This window comes from Pan troglodytes, chromosome 4 (assembly GCF_028858775.2).
Source record: "Pan troglodytes isolate AG18354 chromosome 4, NHGRI_mPanTro3-v2.0_pri, whole genome shotgun sequence".
In the NCBI taxonomy this organism is placed as follows: Eukaryota; Metazoa; Chordata; class Mammalia; order Primates; family Hominidae; genus Pan; species Pan troglodytes.
In genome coordinates this window covers 130,633,157-130,647,061 of record NC_072402.2, presented here as the reverse complement: position 1 = coordinate 130,647,061, position 13,905 = coordinate 130,633,157, and the positions used below count along the sequence as shown (strand labels likewise).

The 13,905-nt window shown below is 37.8% G+C and overlaps 1 protein-coding gene across 8 annotated transcripts in view; it reads left to right on the top strand.

Annotated features, from left to right (window-relative positions):
- The window catches only part of AFF4 (ALF transcription elongation factor 4), an 82,047-nt gene extending 68,483 nt beyond the window's left edge, over nucleotides 1–13,564 (top strand). For 4 of the 8 annotated variants that reach the window (XM_016944950.4, XM_016944952.4, XM_016944951.4 and 1 more), the window contains 7 exons: nucleotides 791–854; nucleotides 969–1,105; nucleotides 1,359–1,430; nucleotides 2,548–2,641; nucleotides 3,828–3,871; nucleotides 5,383–5,603; nucleotides 7,758–13,564. In XM_016944950.4, coding sequence (XP_016800439.1) covers nucleotides 791–854; nucleotides 969–1,105; nucleotides 1,359–1,430; nucleotides 2,548–2,641; nucleotides 3,828–3,871; nucleotides 5,383–5,603; nucleotides 7,758–7,885 — 760 coding nt within the window. In that variant the 3' untranslated portion in view covers nucleotides 7,886–13,564. Of the gene's footprint in view, nucleotides 1–790; nucleotides 855–968; nucleotides 1,106–1,266; nucleotides 1,431–2,227; nucleotides 2,340–2,379; nucleotides 2,642–3,827; nucleotides 3,872–5,382; nucleotides 5,604–7,757 lie in introns of those variants that run through there. The other 4 variants (XR_010157001.1, XR_010157000.1, XM_016944953.4 and 1 more) reach the window with 4 other exon arrangements.
- The last annotated feature ends 341 nt before the right edge of the window (nucleotides 13,565–13,905 follow it).

Here is a 13,905-nt window from a genome sequence, read left to right as displayed (position 1 = left end):
CCCAGGCAGGCAGATCACGAGGTCAGGAGTTTGAGACCAGCCTGACCAACATAGAGAAACCCTGTCTGTACTAAAAATACAAAAATTAGCTGGGCGTGGTGGTACACACCTGTAATCGCAGCTATTCAGGAGGCTGAGGCAGGAGAACTGCTTGAACCCGGGAGGCAGAGGTTGCAGTGAGCCGAGATTGCGCCACTGTACTCCCGCCTGGGCAACAGAGCGAGACTCCGTCTCAAAAAAAAAAAAAAATCTATCATTGATCAGAAGGATGTATACTTATGTATGATCTGCAGAATATTCAGGTTTCAATTTGAAAAGTACCCACTAGTCCAAGTACGGCTCCTTTAGCTTAACTCCATGACTCCCATGAGGGATGTGAATGATCTGCCTTCCAGTAGAAGAATCTTACTACTGCTGATATCACTGTTAAAATGGAGGGTTTCTTAAATGAGGAAGAGCAATATTGTTTTTTCCTCTATTTTAATAAAAGGTAATTTCTCCTACTCACATTTTATTTATGCTTAATCTTACAATCAACTTGAGTAACTTAGTATTTGATACTAGGGAGCTTGATTTCTGTTTTCCTAATTAGGTTTGCCATGAGTTGGTCAAAACAACTTATGCTTTTAACCTGATATAAACATTTGTCAGAAAATACTGAAACAAATTCTTAGTAACAGCTCATTTTCTTTGCTTGAGGACATAAAAACTGAGGGATACTAGATACTGAAATGAACTAGTATTATGAAAATATTTACTATTCTATTTATAATGAAAATTTATCTTGCAGAAATTATTCAGCAGACCATTATTTACAAGAAGCAAAAAAGCTAAAGCACAATGCAGATGCATTGGTATGTAGATATTCTCCTTACACTTACGTATTTAATCAAATTAACTTAAGTAATCTTCTGATGTTTGTAGCCATAGTAGATCATTACTCATTACTTGCATTCTCCTTTCTTCAGTCTGATAGGTTTGAGAAAGCTGTATACTATCTTGATGCTGTGGTATCTTTCATTGAATGTGGGAATGCATTAGAGAAGAATGCTCAGGAATCCAAATCCCCATTCCCTATGTATTCAGAGACGGTGGATCTCATCAAGTAAGTGGAAAAACTTGGCAGATCATTGGCAATAACATTATTTCTCTGGTCCATCAAGGAAGAGGCTGATATATAGTAAACTGAAGAGGGTGTATAATCCTTTAATGTCATTGGATAAAGGAGAAGTAGATACTTCAATGAGTATTTTTGCTTTTATTTAGGTTTGAAATTCTAATGTTTTGAGGACAAGTGAAATCATAAGATCAAGGTGAAGTATTCTGTTTGTCATTTGTTTGTTATTGTAACTCAACAGATACACTATGAAGCTAAAGAATTACTTGGCACCAGATGCTACAGCTGCAGATAAACGACTCACAGTACTTTGGTGAGTTTTCTGTGTTCTAGCCTCTGCTAGATACAGGAAGTTCTATAATAAATAGTGCTGTGTGTGCTCTTCTGAATGTTTTCCTTGAATCAGACTTCTGTAATCCTGTCTTAAATCTGTTCCTGATGGGTCAAGCAGGAAGTAACTCAAAATTCCTACTGAAAGGTTTGAGTTGTTGTCAGTCTCTGATCCATTTCCCTCTTGATGAAAGCCTTGGCTTTGTGAGACTGATAGTAGAAACCTCCATGGTCTTGAATAATCACTTTTCCACACTCTTCATTTGGTACCCGCTCTCTCCATTCACATATACTTTTCCTTAGGGAGCAAGCATATACTTTGTTCAGAATAAAGGATGTGACTTGTTTGCTTCATCCCAGTGAGATATTATCAGTTCGATTGTTACAGGTCTTTACTTTACCTGGCACTGTGTTTAACACTGGGAATGCAGCTAAGAAGAAGACTAACACAGCCCTGTTCATCATGGAATATAGTCTAGTGTGAGAAGACAGAAATCAAATCATCATACAAGTCCATATGAATTAAGTATTTTGAAAGAAAAGTATATGTAACTGTAACAGTAGAGGGTAGGGAGACCTACTCTATTTAGAGGGAACAACATGTACAAGGGCTGGATGGTGGAAAGGAATGGGAAACTTTCAAGGAACTAAAAGAAGACCAGCGAGAAGTGGGTGTGACTGGAGAGATAGGCAGGGATGATCCTGCACGGTCTTTATAAGCTATGTTGTGGTTTGTAATATTTGCAGTTCAGTTTCCTAGTTTTTGTTTTTTAATTTTAGATTGTTTACACTTTGGTTTGGAAATTCTACCCCTTCGTAATTTTTAAAACTTCATGACATGCTGGTGTCCTATGGATAAGGTTTGGATTTTGGAATGTCAGCAAATAATGAGAGCCTAGCCCTAGGCTTCTTAGCCATCTTCCCCTCCCTAGGATGTGTACCACAATAAGAACGCATCTGTTGGTTTTGCCTAACGGTTAATGTTGTGGCCTATGCCATGGTCACATGAGCCAGTCTTCTGCACAATGCAAAGGCTGTCTGTGCAAATCTGGCCAGAGTTTGCTGTCCTGGTAAATAAGCCGCCCTTTTCCATTGGCTAGCCTGCGATGCGAGTCTTTGCTGTACCTGAGGCTGTTCAAACTGAAGAAGGAAAATGCTCTGAAGTACTCAAAGACACTGACAGAGCACCTGAAGGTAAGTATGCAAAAGCACAAGGTCCGTTTCCTAGGAGACAGAATTTGTAGTCTCCCATCCCTGTCTGAGAACTGCCCTCATGTTTATGCAAAACACACCAGGGGAGGAGCTACTGTTTGGGACTTTTCAAATAAGTTTGAGGTTTCTTCGAGTTTTTTTAATCTACGTGTATCTGATTGTAGAACTCTTATAGCCATGTGCAGCGGCTGTATTTACTTTTTAAATGATCTTTTGTTTTCGGCCGGGTTCGGTGGCTCACGCCTGTAATCTCAGCACTTTGGGAGGCTGAGGCAGGCAGATCATGAGGTCAAGAGATTGAGACCATCTTGGCCAACATGGTGAAACCCCATCTCTACTAAATATATAAAAATTAGCCAGGCGTGGTGCCACACGCCTGTAGTCCCGGCTACTTGGGAGGCTGAGGCAGGAGAATCGCTTGAACCCTGGAGGCGGAGGCTGCAGTGAGCCGAGGTCATGCCACTGCACTCCAGCCTGGTGACAGAGAGAGAGACTCTGTCTCAAAAACAAACAAAAAGTCTTTTGTTTTCATACCATCCTTTTCTGACTACTATCTTAGTTTCCTAAAAGATTTTCCTATGTTTCTTCAGGCCAGTACCACATAAATCCTCCTAAAATCTGCCTCTGATTATGACTTGGAACCCTTCAGTAGTTGCCTGCTGGGTCAAGTTTAAACTCCTTACCCTGGCCCCAAGGGGTCTCTTGTTCCTTGTCTAAACCTCTGCTTTAGGCAAACTGCATGGGGCACATACATTGTCTTTTCTGCAGCCTTTGTGCATAGTATGATTCATCTCTCCCCTCTCCCCACCCACCTACCCACCCACCCACCCCTTTTTTAAGAGGGAGTTTTTTAAAAAAACGATCATGGCTCACTGCAGCTACTCCCAGGTAGCTGGGAGTAGCTGGGATGTATCCCCCTTCCCTTTATCCATGTGTTACTCATTCTTTCCTTGCCTCTTCTGTGAAGTCTTCCAGAACACCCAGCTCTCACCTAATAATTTATTTCTTTTGTACTTTTACACACACACACACACGCACGTATTTTGGTGTCTTAAATATTTACAGCTGCTCACGATCAGCTCTTGCCCAATGCTTTTAAATATATTTAGAACTTCTTAAAGTAGTGGTGGTTTTTGTTGTTGTTAAGTACATTTTACTTTTTCCACAGAATTCTTATAATAATTCTCAAGCACCATCGCCTGGCTTGGGAAGGTAGGTAAAATTTTTTTATGTAAAATATTATTGTGGCAATAAAAGTGAAATGAGTATGGTCCAATTTCCAAAAATGGAAAGATGACTACTTTTTAAATAAGTAAAACCATCTCTGATAAAATATTTTTAGAAGTTATAATTTTTTCTCTGTATTTTTTAGGAATTGAAAATATAAATGAACATAATCATAAAGATTAGATATGAGACGTTTCACCTGTTAAGAAATCTGAGTTTTTACTAGCACTCAACCCTTTTCACAGTTTGATTTCCATAGTTACTTGGACTTATCACAGCAGGCTTATCTTTAGTCAGATCTTGGCGCTGCCAGAATTTAGTAACAATGACATGATTGTGATTTCTCCTTCATCTCCACGTCACTTTCATCCCACCTATCTCCCAAAGGATAAAAAACACCATGGAACCTTTTAAATTGTATCTGTTCAGTTATTATGTTTATAAGAATTGACATTCTTTGTCCTGTGTGTATTTTCTTACATAAGTTTATAATGTTAAAAGTGCAGATAAAAATACAAACAAGCCGGGCATGGTAGCTCACGCCTGTAATCCCAGCACTTTGAGAGGCCAAGGTGGGCAGATCACAAGGTCAGGAGTTCAAGACCAGCCTGGCCAACATGGTGAAACCCCATCTGTGCTAAAAATACAAAAATTAGCCGGGTGTGGTGTCGTGCGCGCCTGTAATCCTAGCTACTCTGGAGGCTGAGGCAGGAGAATCATTGGAACCAGGGAGGCGTGGAGGTTGCAGTAAGTCGAGGTCGCGCCACTGCACTCCAGCTTGGGTGACAGAGCATGTCTCCAAAATATGTATATATGTGTATACACAAGTTTATTTTTACCCCAACTTTTGATTTTTCCTTTCTTTTAGTGTGTGATCATAGTCTTGAACATTTCACAAATTTTAGTACTCCTGAAATGAACCTGCCAGATTTCAACATGTATGTTTTCTAAGAAATATTTAATTGGCAGGAAGCTTGGGGTGATTACAGTTGCTTGAGAGAGCTGTACCTCTTTGTCACCTCTGAGTAATTTGGTTAAACTAGGAAAGTGTCAGAAATTGTGGAGTTCAATAAAAGATGTTCCCATCTTCTACCACAGTTTTTTAGGTTAAATGTGAATTCCACCAAACTTTCTACAAAACAGTATAAAAAATATGTAATTATATGCCCGAACAGATGGAAAGTGTTGAGCAGAGAGTGAGGGGATCTGGCTTTTAAGTCTTTGAACTGTAACAAGGTGCATGACTTCTTCAGTTATTGTCCATCTCTTGTTTTGTTGTTATTCATTAAAACAAAGGCTACAGATTCTAAGATAACAAGATTATGAATTACAAGATTATAGTACTTATTCAGAAGAAATTGTAGTTCTCTGAAAACCCATCTAGTTTAAGAGAATCTTTACATTTTAAATGCTTTCATGTAGAAAGAGCTAGTAGTACTTGATTTTATAATGCTTACCATGTCCATATGAACAAGCTTCCTATTTCTGTTGTGTAGCAAAGCTGTGGGGATGCCTTCCCCTGTTTCTCCAAAGCTGTCACCAGGCAATTCAGGAAATTATTCATCTGGGGCCAGTAGTGCTTCTGCAAGTGGTTCTTCAGTGACCATTCCACAGAAGATCCACCAGATGGCAGCCAGCTATGTTCAGGTCACATCCAACTTCCTCTATGCCACCGAAATTTGGGACCAAGCTGAACAGCTTTCCAAAGAGCAAAAAGGTAGGTAGGTTTCTGGATAAACTTCAAGGGATGGAATTGTTAGAAGGAACTTTTATAATTTAGTTAAGTAAGCGTTTAGTCTGTATTTAGTTTTATTATTTACTTTAGAGTTAATGATAATCTGTTTGTTAATAGTCTTCATTGCTTAGCAGTTAAACAATAAATGAAACTGAATTTGGTCAAAAGATACCTCTCATGATTCTGGTGACAAAACTAAACTGAAAATAGTTCTTGGACTAAGACAAATGTGCTTATATTCTGGCACATTAAATGCAGCTCATACCATAAAAGTAATAAAATATATGTCCTACCCTAGGATGGTTAACAGTAAATTTGGCAATAGGCATAAGATTACATCCAAACATCTGTACATCTGAGAAGGTTAATGTATAAGAAAGCAAGCTCATACTGGATTTTTAGGTATATTGGAAGAAACCTGTGAAATAAAGGAGACTAGGGAATGAATAGAATTTTTTTTTTTTTTTTTTTTTTTTTTGAGATGGAGTTTCGCTTTTGTTGCCCAGGCTGGAGCACAGTGGCACGATCTCGACTCACTGCAGCTTCCACCTTCCGGTTTCAAGCGATTCTCCTGCTCAGCCTCCTGAGTAGCTGGGATTACAGGTGCCCGCCACCATGCCCGGCTAATTTTTGTATTTTTAGTAGAGATGGGGTTTCACCATGTGGACCAGGCTGGTCTTGAACTGCTGACCTCGTGATGTGCCCATCTCAGCCTCCCAAAGTGCTGGGATTACAGGTGTGAGCCACCATGTCCGGCCAGAATTCTTAACATTCTTTAAAATTAGGTTGTTTGAGGCTTTGCCCTTTAAAAGTTTATTATTTCCCAAACCAAGGACATTGAGAATTATAAAGTCTTTGAAGACCTTAGTGGAAAGTACTGTATAACCACCATTTTATTTAGTAGATGTTATTAGCAAATATGTGCATGCAGCTTCTCTTTAGGCAGATCCTTTACAGAGAAACACTACATTAGCCAATCAAGTGTCATTTTGTCACAGAGTACATTTAAATACTTACAGCGTGAACAGGTAATCAGATGAAAATGAAAGATTCCTGTCCCTAAAGAGAGGCAATGGTGAAAGGTAAAAGTGGAATCCCAACTTTTTTTTTTTTTTTTTTGAGACAGGGTTTTACTCTGTCACCCAGGCTGTGGCACAGTCACAGTTCACTGCAGCATCTACCTCTTGGGCTCAAGTGATCCTCCTGCCTCAGCCTCCTGAGTATCTGGGACTACAGATGTGTGCCACCACACCTGGCTAATTTTTCTACTTTTTGTAGAGATAAGGTCTCATTATGTTGCCCAGGCTAGGAATCCCAACATTCAACATAAAGCTGTATTTATAAAAACATAATTTGTGGCCGGGTGTGGTGGCTCACACCTTGTAATCTCAGCACTTCGGGAAGCCAAGGCGAGTGGATCACCCAAGGTCAGGAGTTCAAGACCAGCCTGGCCAACATGGTGAAACCCCATCTCTACTAAAAAAAAAAAAAAAACTTTTTTGTATTATGTATTTGGCTGAGGCAGCAGAATCGCTTGAACCCAGGAGACCGGGGTTGCAGTGAACCGAGATCGCGCCACTGCACTCCAGCCTGGGCGACAGGGAGACTGTCTAAAAATAAATGAAAATAAATAAAAACATGGGATTTAGTTATCAGTTGGTTCATGGCATATGATTGTAAGCCAAAAGTTTGATATAATCTTAAGTGTCTAACCTCACAGAGGCTGTTACAGGAAACAGGCAAAGAACGTCCTCCTTTTTGTGTCACTTGCTTCTTATACAAAAGCAATGCACAAAATGTTTTGAGTAATCAATAGCACATTATGGCATTAAATCTTCATTTTAATAATATCTACTGCATAATAGCAATTTATCATTTCCATTCATGGAATCCTGCTTATATATAACACTTAATTTCTGACCATACATTCTGTTTAAAATGTTGCATGACTTAGGGAACAAATGTAACTTGAGAGACTGTGGAATGATTTGCTCTAAAACATGGACAGTAAGCATTTTAGTGTAGGAGGAGGTATTTTTTGAGTTTATGAATGCTGTTTTATAATCTCTACTCATAGTTTTAAAGCAGTGATTCAAAAGAGTATATATCATTTAATGAATGTTTTTGGTTTTCTAGAATTCTTTGCTGAACTGGATAAAGTAATGGGCCCTCTCATCTTTAATGCAAGCATCATGACAGATCTAGTTCGTTATACCCGGCAGGGACTGCACTGGCTTCGCCAGGATGCCAAGTTGATATCTTGAACTGAACACATTCTCGTTGCCTCTGATTTTCTCCACAACACTGTGTCACATCACGAAGGAAAACTGCCATAACATACCACCTAGTCGACACTAAGAATGAGGAATAGTTTTCTCCTCGTTGGTTCATGTGTTGTTGTTTTTGATAATCCAAAGCGATCATGTCAGTTGGCCCTTTAATATTTCCAATGTGAAAGATTATTTAAATGCTTTTAAATCTGCAGCACATTGATAAGATGGTTTCCGTGAGCTATGATAAGATTGAAATTCCAGTTGCAATTCATAACTAATGAATTGAAATTTTATTTATTTTAATTTTTTTAAGTTCCCAGATTGGGGCTAGTTTAAGACTTAGTTATTTCTGCCTATAAATTTACTCTGTTGAATATTTAGCATAAATTTAATGTAGACATTTTTATTTATATACCTTGGGAGCTTTATTACCTAATATCTTTTTGTGGTAGCTGTTCTAAGAGTAAGAATTGGTTCATCTAAAATAAGGACATATTCTTTCTACACCTGCTACCTGACCTGATATTTGAAATCTTAACTCCAATTTTATTATTGTGGAATTTACAGTTAGTATTAAGGATATTCTTCTACACATGAAAAAATCACTTAAATATGAGAAAATGGCATTCTACATGTATGTACTATGAAATGTGTCTGATTTGGTATGCATTATTTCAAAAACTGTGAATGTGTGTTAATAACACTACAGCAATCACACGGTGACTATAGCTTGCATTTAATGCATTACAAAAGAGGGAGGACAAACTTTCTAGAAGAAGCATTTCGTGTTGAAGGGTTTCATAAAAGGACAATCCTGAACGTTACGGATTTTATTAAAACCATATGTTATTTTTTGTTGCTAATCATTTGACACTTAATTGAAACAGAATAAGTTACTGTGGAAAAAAGGATGATCCAACTCCTGAGGATTGCCGCCTATGTGTCTTTAATTGATTATCTTTGACGGTTAGAGTTATTTTTCAGATTTTTCCCCCTCATACTGGATTGTGATGCTCTGATATGAGCATGCAGTGACTGATACAGAAATAGGCTGGAGCTTCGGTGTGTGCTTTTGCTATACAGCTTACAGTTCTAATGCCTGATGTAGAGATGATGAATTTCTCCTTTTTAAACCTATCTTCTGTTTACTCCTTTTGTATTATGAAGGCCCTCTTCAATGATGTATGTTTCTGATGGAATCAGAAAATTTCACACTAGAAAAGTGTACCTAACTTGATTCAGTGTGAGCTCTTGGGACAGGGAGGGGAGCCAGGGGTAGAGCTTAAAGAAGCTGGCTCTGTAAGAGTTGTATATCAAAGTACCTTTTGCTATAAGGTGCATATAGAAGTCTAAGATAAGAAATGTACTCTCTATACTTTATTTTTCATGCCCCTATCATGTTTGGTGTGCCTTAAATCTTACCTTTAAATGAAGACTCTATGGATTGTTTACAAATGAAGTTTTACACTAGGACCAGGTCGTCCATACATGATTGGTCTTCTACAATAATAATGTTCAATTCTTTCGTTTTAAATCTTTCTTTAGGGTCATATAAAGATTAGTTCTTTCAGAAAAGCTATTGCTTTGGTACATGACTTAGTCTAACCAGCTGGGTAATGCTGCTTTGAAAAATAGTTTGTCCCTCTCCCCATTCCAAAAATGAATCCATTCAGTCAGAAAAAAAGATTATCCTACTATTTGTAGATGATTGCTAAGGCTTGAAATAGGAAAGGGGAAAGAAGGGATAGAAAAGTTTCAAGTCCAGTAGTGCAACGAATCCTTTGTGTTTGAGACTTTTTTACACTTATTTCTGAAGTTAGTGAACTTTCATTGTCCTTGTGGCCTCATATTTATAGAGCTTCTTAACTGTTTTGTACCTCAGATTGTTTTTAGATATCATTGAAGATTGAGATGTACAAATTATGTTGAATTTAACCTGTTTCTCTTGGAGAAATTGCCTCTGATATCTTTCTAACTTAATCTTAGTGTGTTCTAGGAACAGTTTTCCATAAGAGGACAACTTCTCAATGATCATGATAGTTATTTAGTAAGAAATAATGGTTGTTAATCAAGTACATGTTATGTCTTGTCCTTCTCTGATTTTTCTGACTTGGATTCCTTAATTTGCAGTGATGTCTTAGAAATGGAAAAAGTATCCTCTGGGCTTTCAGACTTTCAGCAACAACAGCCAATGGGATACCTCTAAGTTCTTGTGTTCTAGTCTCTTGTATGTCCTGAAAGGCAGCAGGAGCATTTTCGGGGTCACACTGATATTTTGTTAAAGCAGAGTTTCCTGCATGGTTTATGGTGCTGCTCTAATATTTTCTCTTTAAAACTGTGTCAATTTTTGGAGAATGAATTTTTCAACCTTTTCATTGTGGAGGATTTTTCCCACAAGGTAGTAATGGGCAATGGATCAAAATCCTATCATAAATGATTGAATTTTCAATGTCATAGTGTGTGGAAATACTACTCCCTTTCCTCCATGTCTATCTTCTTAGATGTTCTGTCTTTGTCATCATCTGCTCCAGCACGTACTTTGGACTCCTTTACAGGTGACCTTCCCCCCTCCCTCCTCAATAGGTGTCCTCAGTGTTTTCTAAGCATTTAAAACTGAATTTGACAAGTGGCTAAAAACTTAGTCTGAGACTTGTACTTAGTATATGGTTAATTATAGAAACAACAACTATTTTAAACAGTTACTCTGTTGACTGCTCTTTATGACTACACTTGTATGCCAGGAGGCAGCAGCCTATACACCATTAGACTCTTTACAAGCAACCAACGAACCAACTGCAGTGGTTGCAGTTGTCACAGTAGTCTTGCCTGGGCCAGACTGGGCTGGGCTGTGGGAAGCATTCCCCTTCAGGGGAGTTTCCACAGCTCAGCCCAGGCTCCAGTCTGGCTAGGGAGCATCCAGCCCATTCCTTGCCTCAGTGCCACCTTTTTCTGGGCAAGTAGCCAAGAAGTGACTTTATATGCAGTGAGTACTTCAGATAAACTTACAGCTATAGCTGCCGAAGAGTGGAGAAGGTTGACCACCATTTATTTAATTCTCTAGTGTAAAAACAATTGAGAGCAGTGTGCGTGAGCCCACAGACACCTGTGTTTCTGGGAGCTCTGGCAGTGGCGGATTCATAGGCACTTGGGCTGCACTTTGAATGACACACTTGGCTTTATTAGATTCACTAGTTTTTAAAAAATTGTTGTTTGTTTCTTTTCATTAAAGGTTTAATCAGACAGATCAGACAGCATAATTTTGTATTTAATGACAGAAACGTTGGTACATTTCTTCATGAATGAGCTTGCATTCTGAAGCAAGAGCCTACAAAAGGCACTTGTTATAAATGAAAGTTCTGGCTCTAGAGGCCAGTACTCTGGAGTTTCAGAGTAGCCAGTGATTGTTCCAGTCAGTGATGCCTAGTTATATAGAGGAGGAGTACACTGTGCACTCTTCTAGGTGTAAGGGTATGCAACTTTGGATCTTAAAATTCTGTACACATACACACTTTATATATATGTATGTATGTATGAAAACATGAAATTAGTTTGTCAAATATGTGTGTGTTTAGTATTTTAGCTTAGTGCAACTATTTCCACATTATTTATTAAATTGATCTAAGACACTTTCTTGTTGACACCTTGAATATTAATGTTCAAGGGTGCAATGTGTATTCCTTTAGATTGTTAAAGCTTAATTACTATGATTTGTAGTAAATTAACTTTTAAAATGTATTTGAGCCCTTCTGTAGTGTCGTAGGGCTCTTACAGGGTGGGAAAGATTTTAATTTTCCAGTTGCTAATTGAACAGTATGGCCTCATTATATATTTTGATTTATAGGAGTTTGTGTCTGGGTCCCAGGAACATCTACTGGGGATGACTGTTAGGCAGCTTGTTATGATGTTTTTTAAAAAACCTAAGTAACTTGGGGAGCCAGAGCATTTCAAACCCATATAGACACCTATCATACCTGTATATCCCCTAATACATGGAACATAAATTTCATTTCAGCTTTATGCATTAATGTATTGAAGAGGCAGGCTTTTTTTTCCAGTAATAATACTGTACATCTGAGGTTGCTATTCAGTAAAACTAATAGAAGAGATAATTATTGAATACCTTGGAATATGTAGTGAGAAGAGGCCAAATTTTTCATGTTTGTGAGCATGTCTTTCAGATACTCGCTAATGGAGAAATTCACTTTAGACCTCTAGACCCCAAAACCAAGTTAGCAAGTGACAAAAAGTAAATTATTAATAGTCTGTAAAGTGGATGCTGGTCTTACAAAGCTCCTATTCACATGAACCCTATGGTTAATTAGAAAGAACTTGCTGTCTCCAGAAAAGGGAATGGAAAGAATAACTGTGTATCTTCTTTTCATGTAATTTGGTCACAGAATAAGGTATTCAAGTTAAGTCTAATCCAAGTCTTAGAGATCTTTAAGTATCCTAAAATAGCAGCCTAAGTAGTCATCATGTAAAGAAGTTGACTTTCAGGAATGTCAGCATTGACCTCTCCTTGCCACTGTTACTCAGCTAAACATAACTTGCCATTCTTAAAAATAAAAAAGCTCCCACCCAGAAACTCTAGTGATACTCAGTTTTGACCTCTTACTGCTTCCATGTGGGACTTCTTTTCAGCTTTTAACCATTGGAATTTTCTACCTGCTATGTTCCTCTCTGGAAAATATCAATTTGGAAATGCTGCCTTTCAAATCAATGCCATGATCATCCATATTGTTGAGTTTGTTGTTGGTGTTCCAGAAGTGTCCCCATTTTACAACTTTATGCACACACCTGGCAAATCATTAACATGAGCATTCAACAGTACTGGGATGGGTGGGGTGGGGGTAGGGGGCTCACCAACAGAACTGGCCAGTTGACATTGCCTGAAAAGGCACCACCTTTAAGGGCCAGTTGTGGGGTTGGTAAGCACAGTTATGAAAATTTCTATCTAGCCTCCATTTTGAATGGTTTTAAGAAATTTTGTATATGGAGGATGGAAATGCTTATATATTTATTGAAAATCCTTTTATTTGAAATTAAAATTATTTGGTAAATAATTGTTTGATATTTGGGGAGGGTTTTGGAGGGGAGATAATGTCACTGATAAATTAAAAGCCTGTTGATTTTGCAGAAAGGTACTGTTAGTGACTGATAAGGATGCCTTTGTTTTGTACATGAACCAAATCTTTGTTTTACATTTCTTTTATCCAAAATATTTAGGCATCTGACATTTTCAACCAGAATTTCAATTATATACTGTGATTTTTATTTGTTGCAATACATTACAATTTCAGAGGTACTTTGGGGCTCAAAAGCTAGGATTTCTAAGTCAGTATGTGCATTTCACACGATAAAGCTGTTAATGGTGAGCAAAGTATTATATACTAACTAGATTTTTCCACATCTGTATAGTATATTATATGTATTTTGTGGTATTGAGAGTATAGAAAGTTTAGAGTGTCAAACATGCGTTTAATGTGTATTTTTAAACAAATTTATGGTAATTAAAATATTTGGAGACAAGGGTATCACATTTCAATTTGTAAAGATCTTTTTAACTCTACTGTGTCATTAAGATGCTTTGTACAATGCCAAACCATAGTTGGAGAAACTAAGTTTAATAAATATCAAATAGATTTTCTGTATTAAAGTTACTGAACACTGTACTCTTTATATTTCTTCAACTCTGAGCCCTTTTCATGCAATTCCTGTTTTGTGTCTTAAGGTCCATTACTACTCTTTAAAAGTCTGTTCCCACCAGCTGAGGTCTCATTTTCTGATTACAGAAATTCTGAACTTGCTGGCCATGGGTCCTTGTGCATATGTCAGAATTCACCTTGTCCCAACAGAAATCTTAAATCTCTTTTGGTGCTTTTGGTGGCTTGGGCTTTCATTGCTTTATTAAACTAGATTTTTCTCTCTGTTCTGCCTTATCTTCAGACAGCCATAGACAAACCTGGGTGCTTCATTAGATGGCAAGTGCTTGACCATCTTTTTTTTTTTTT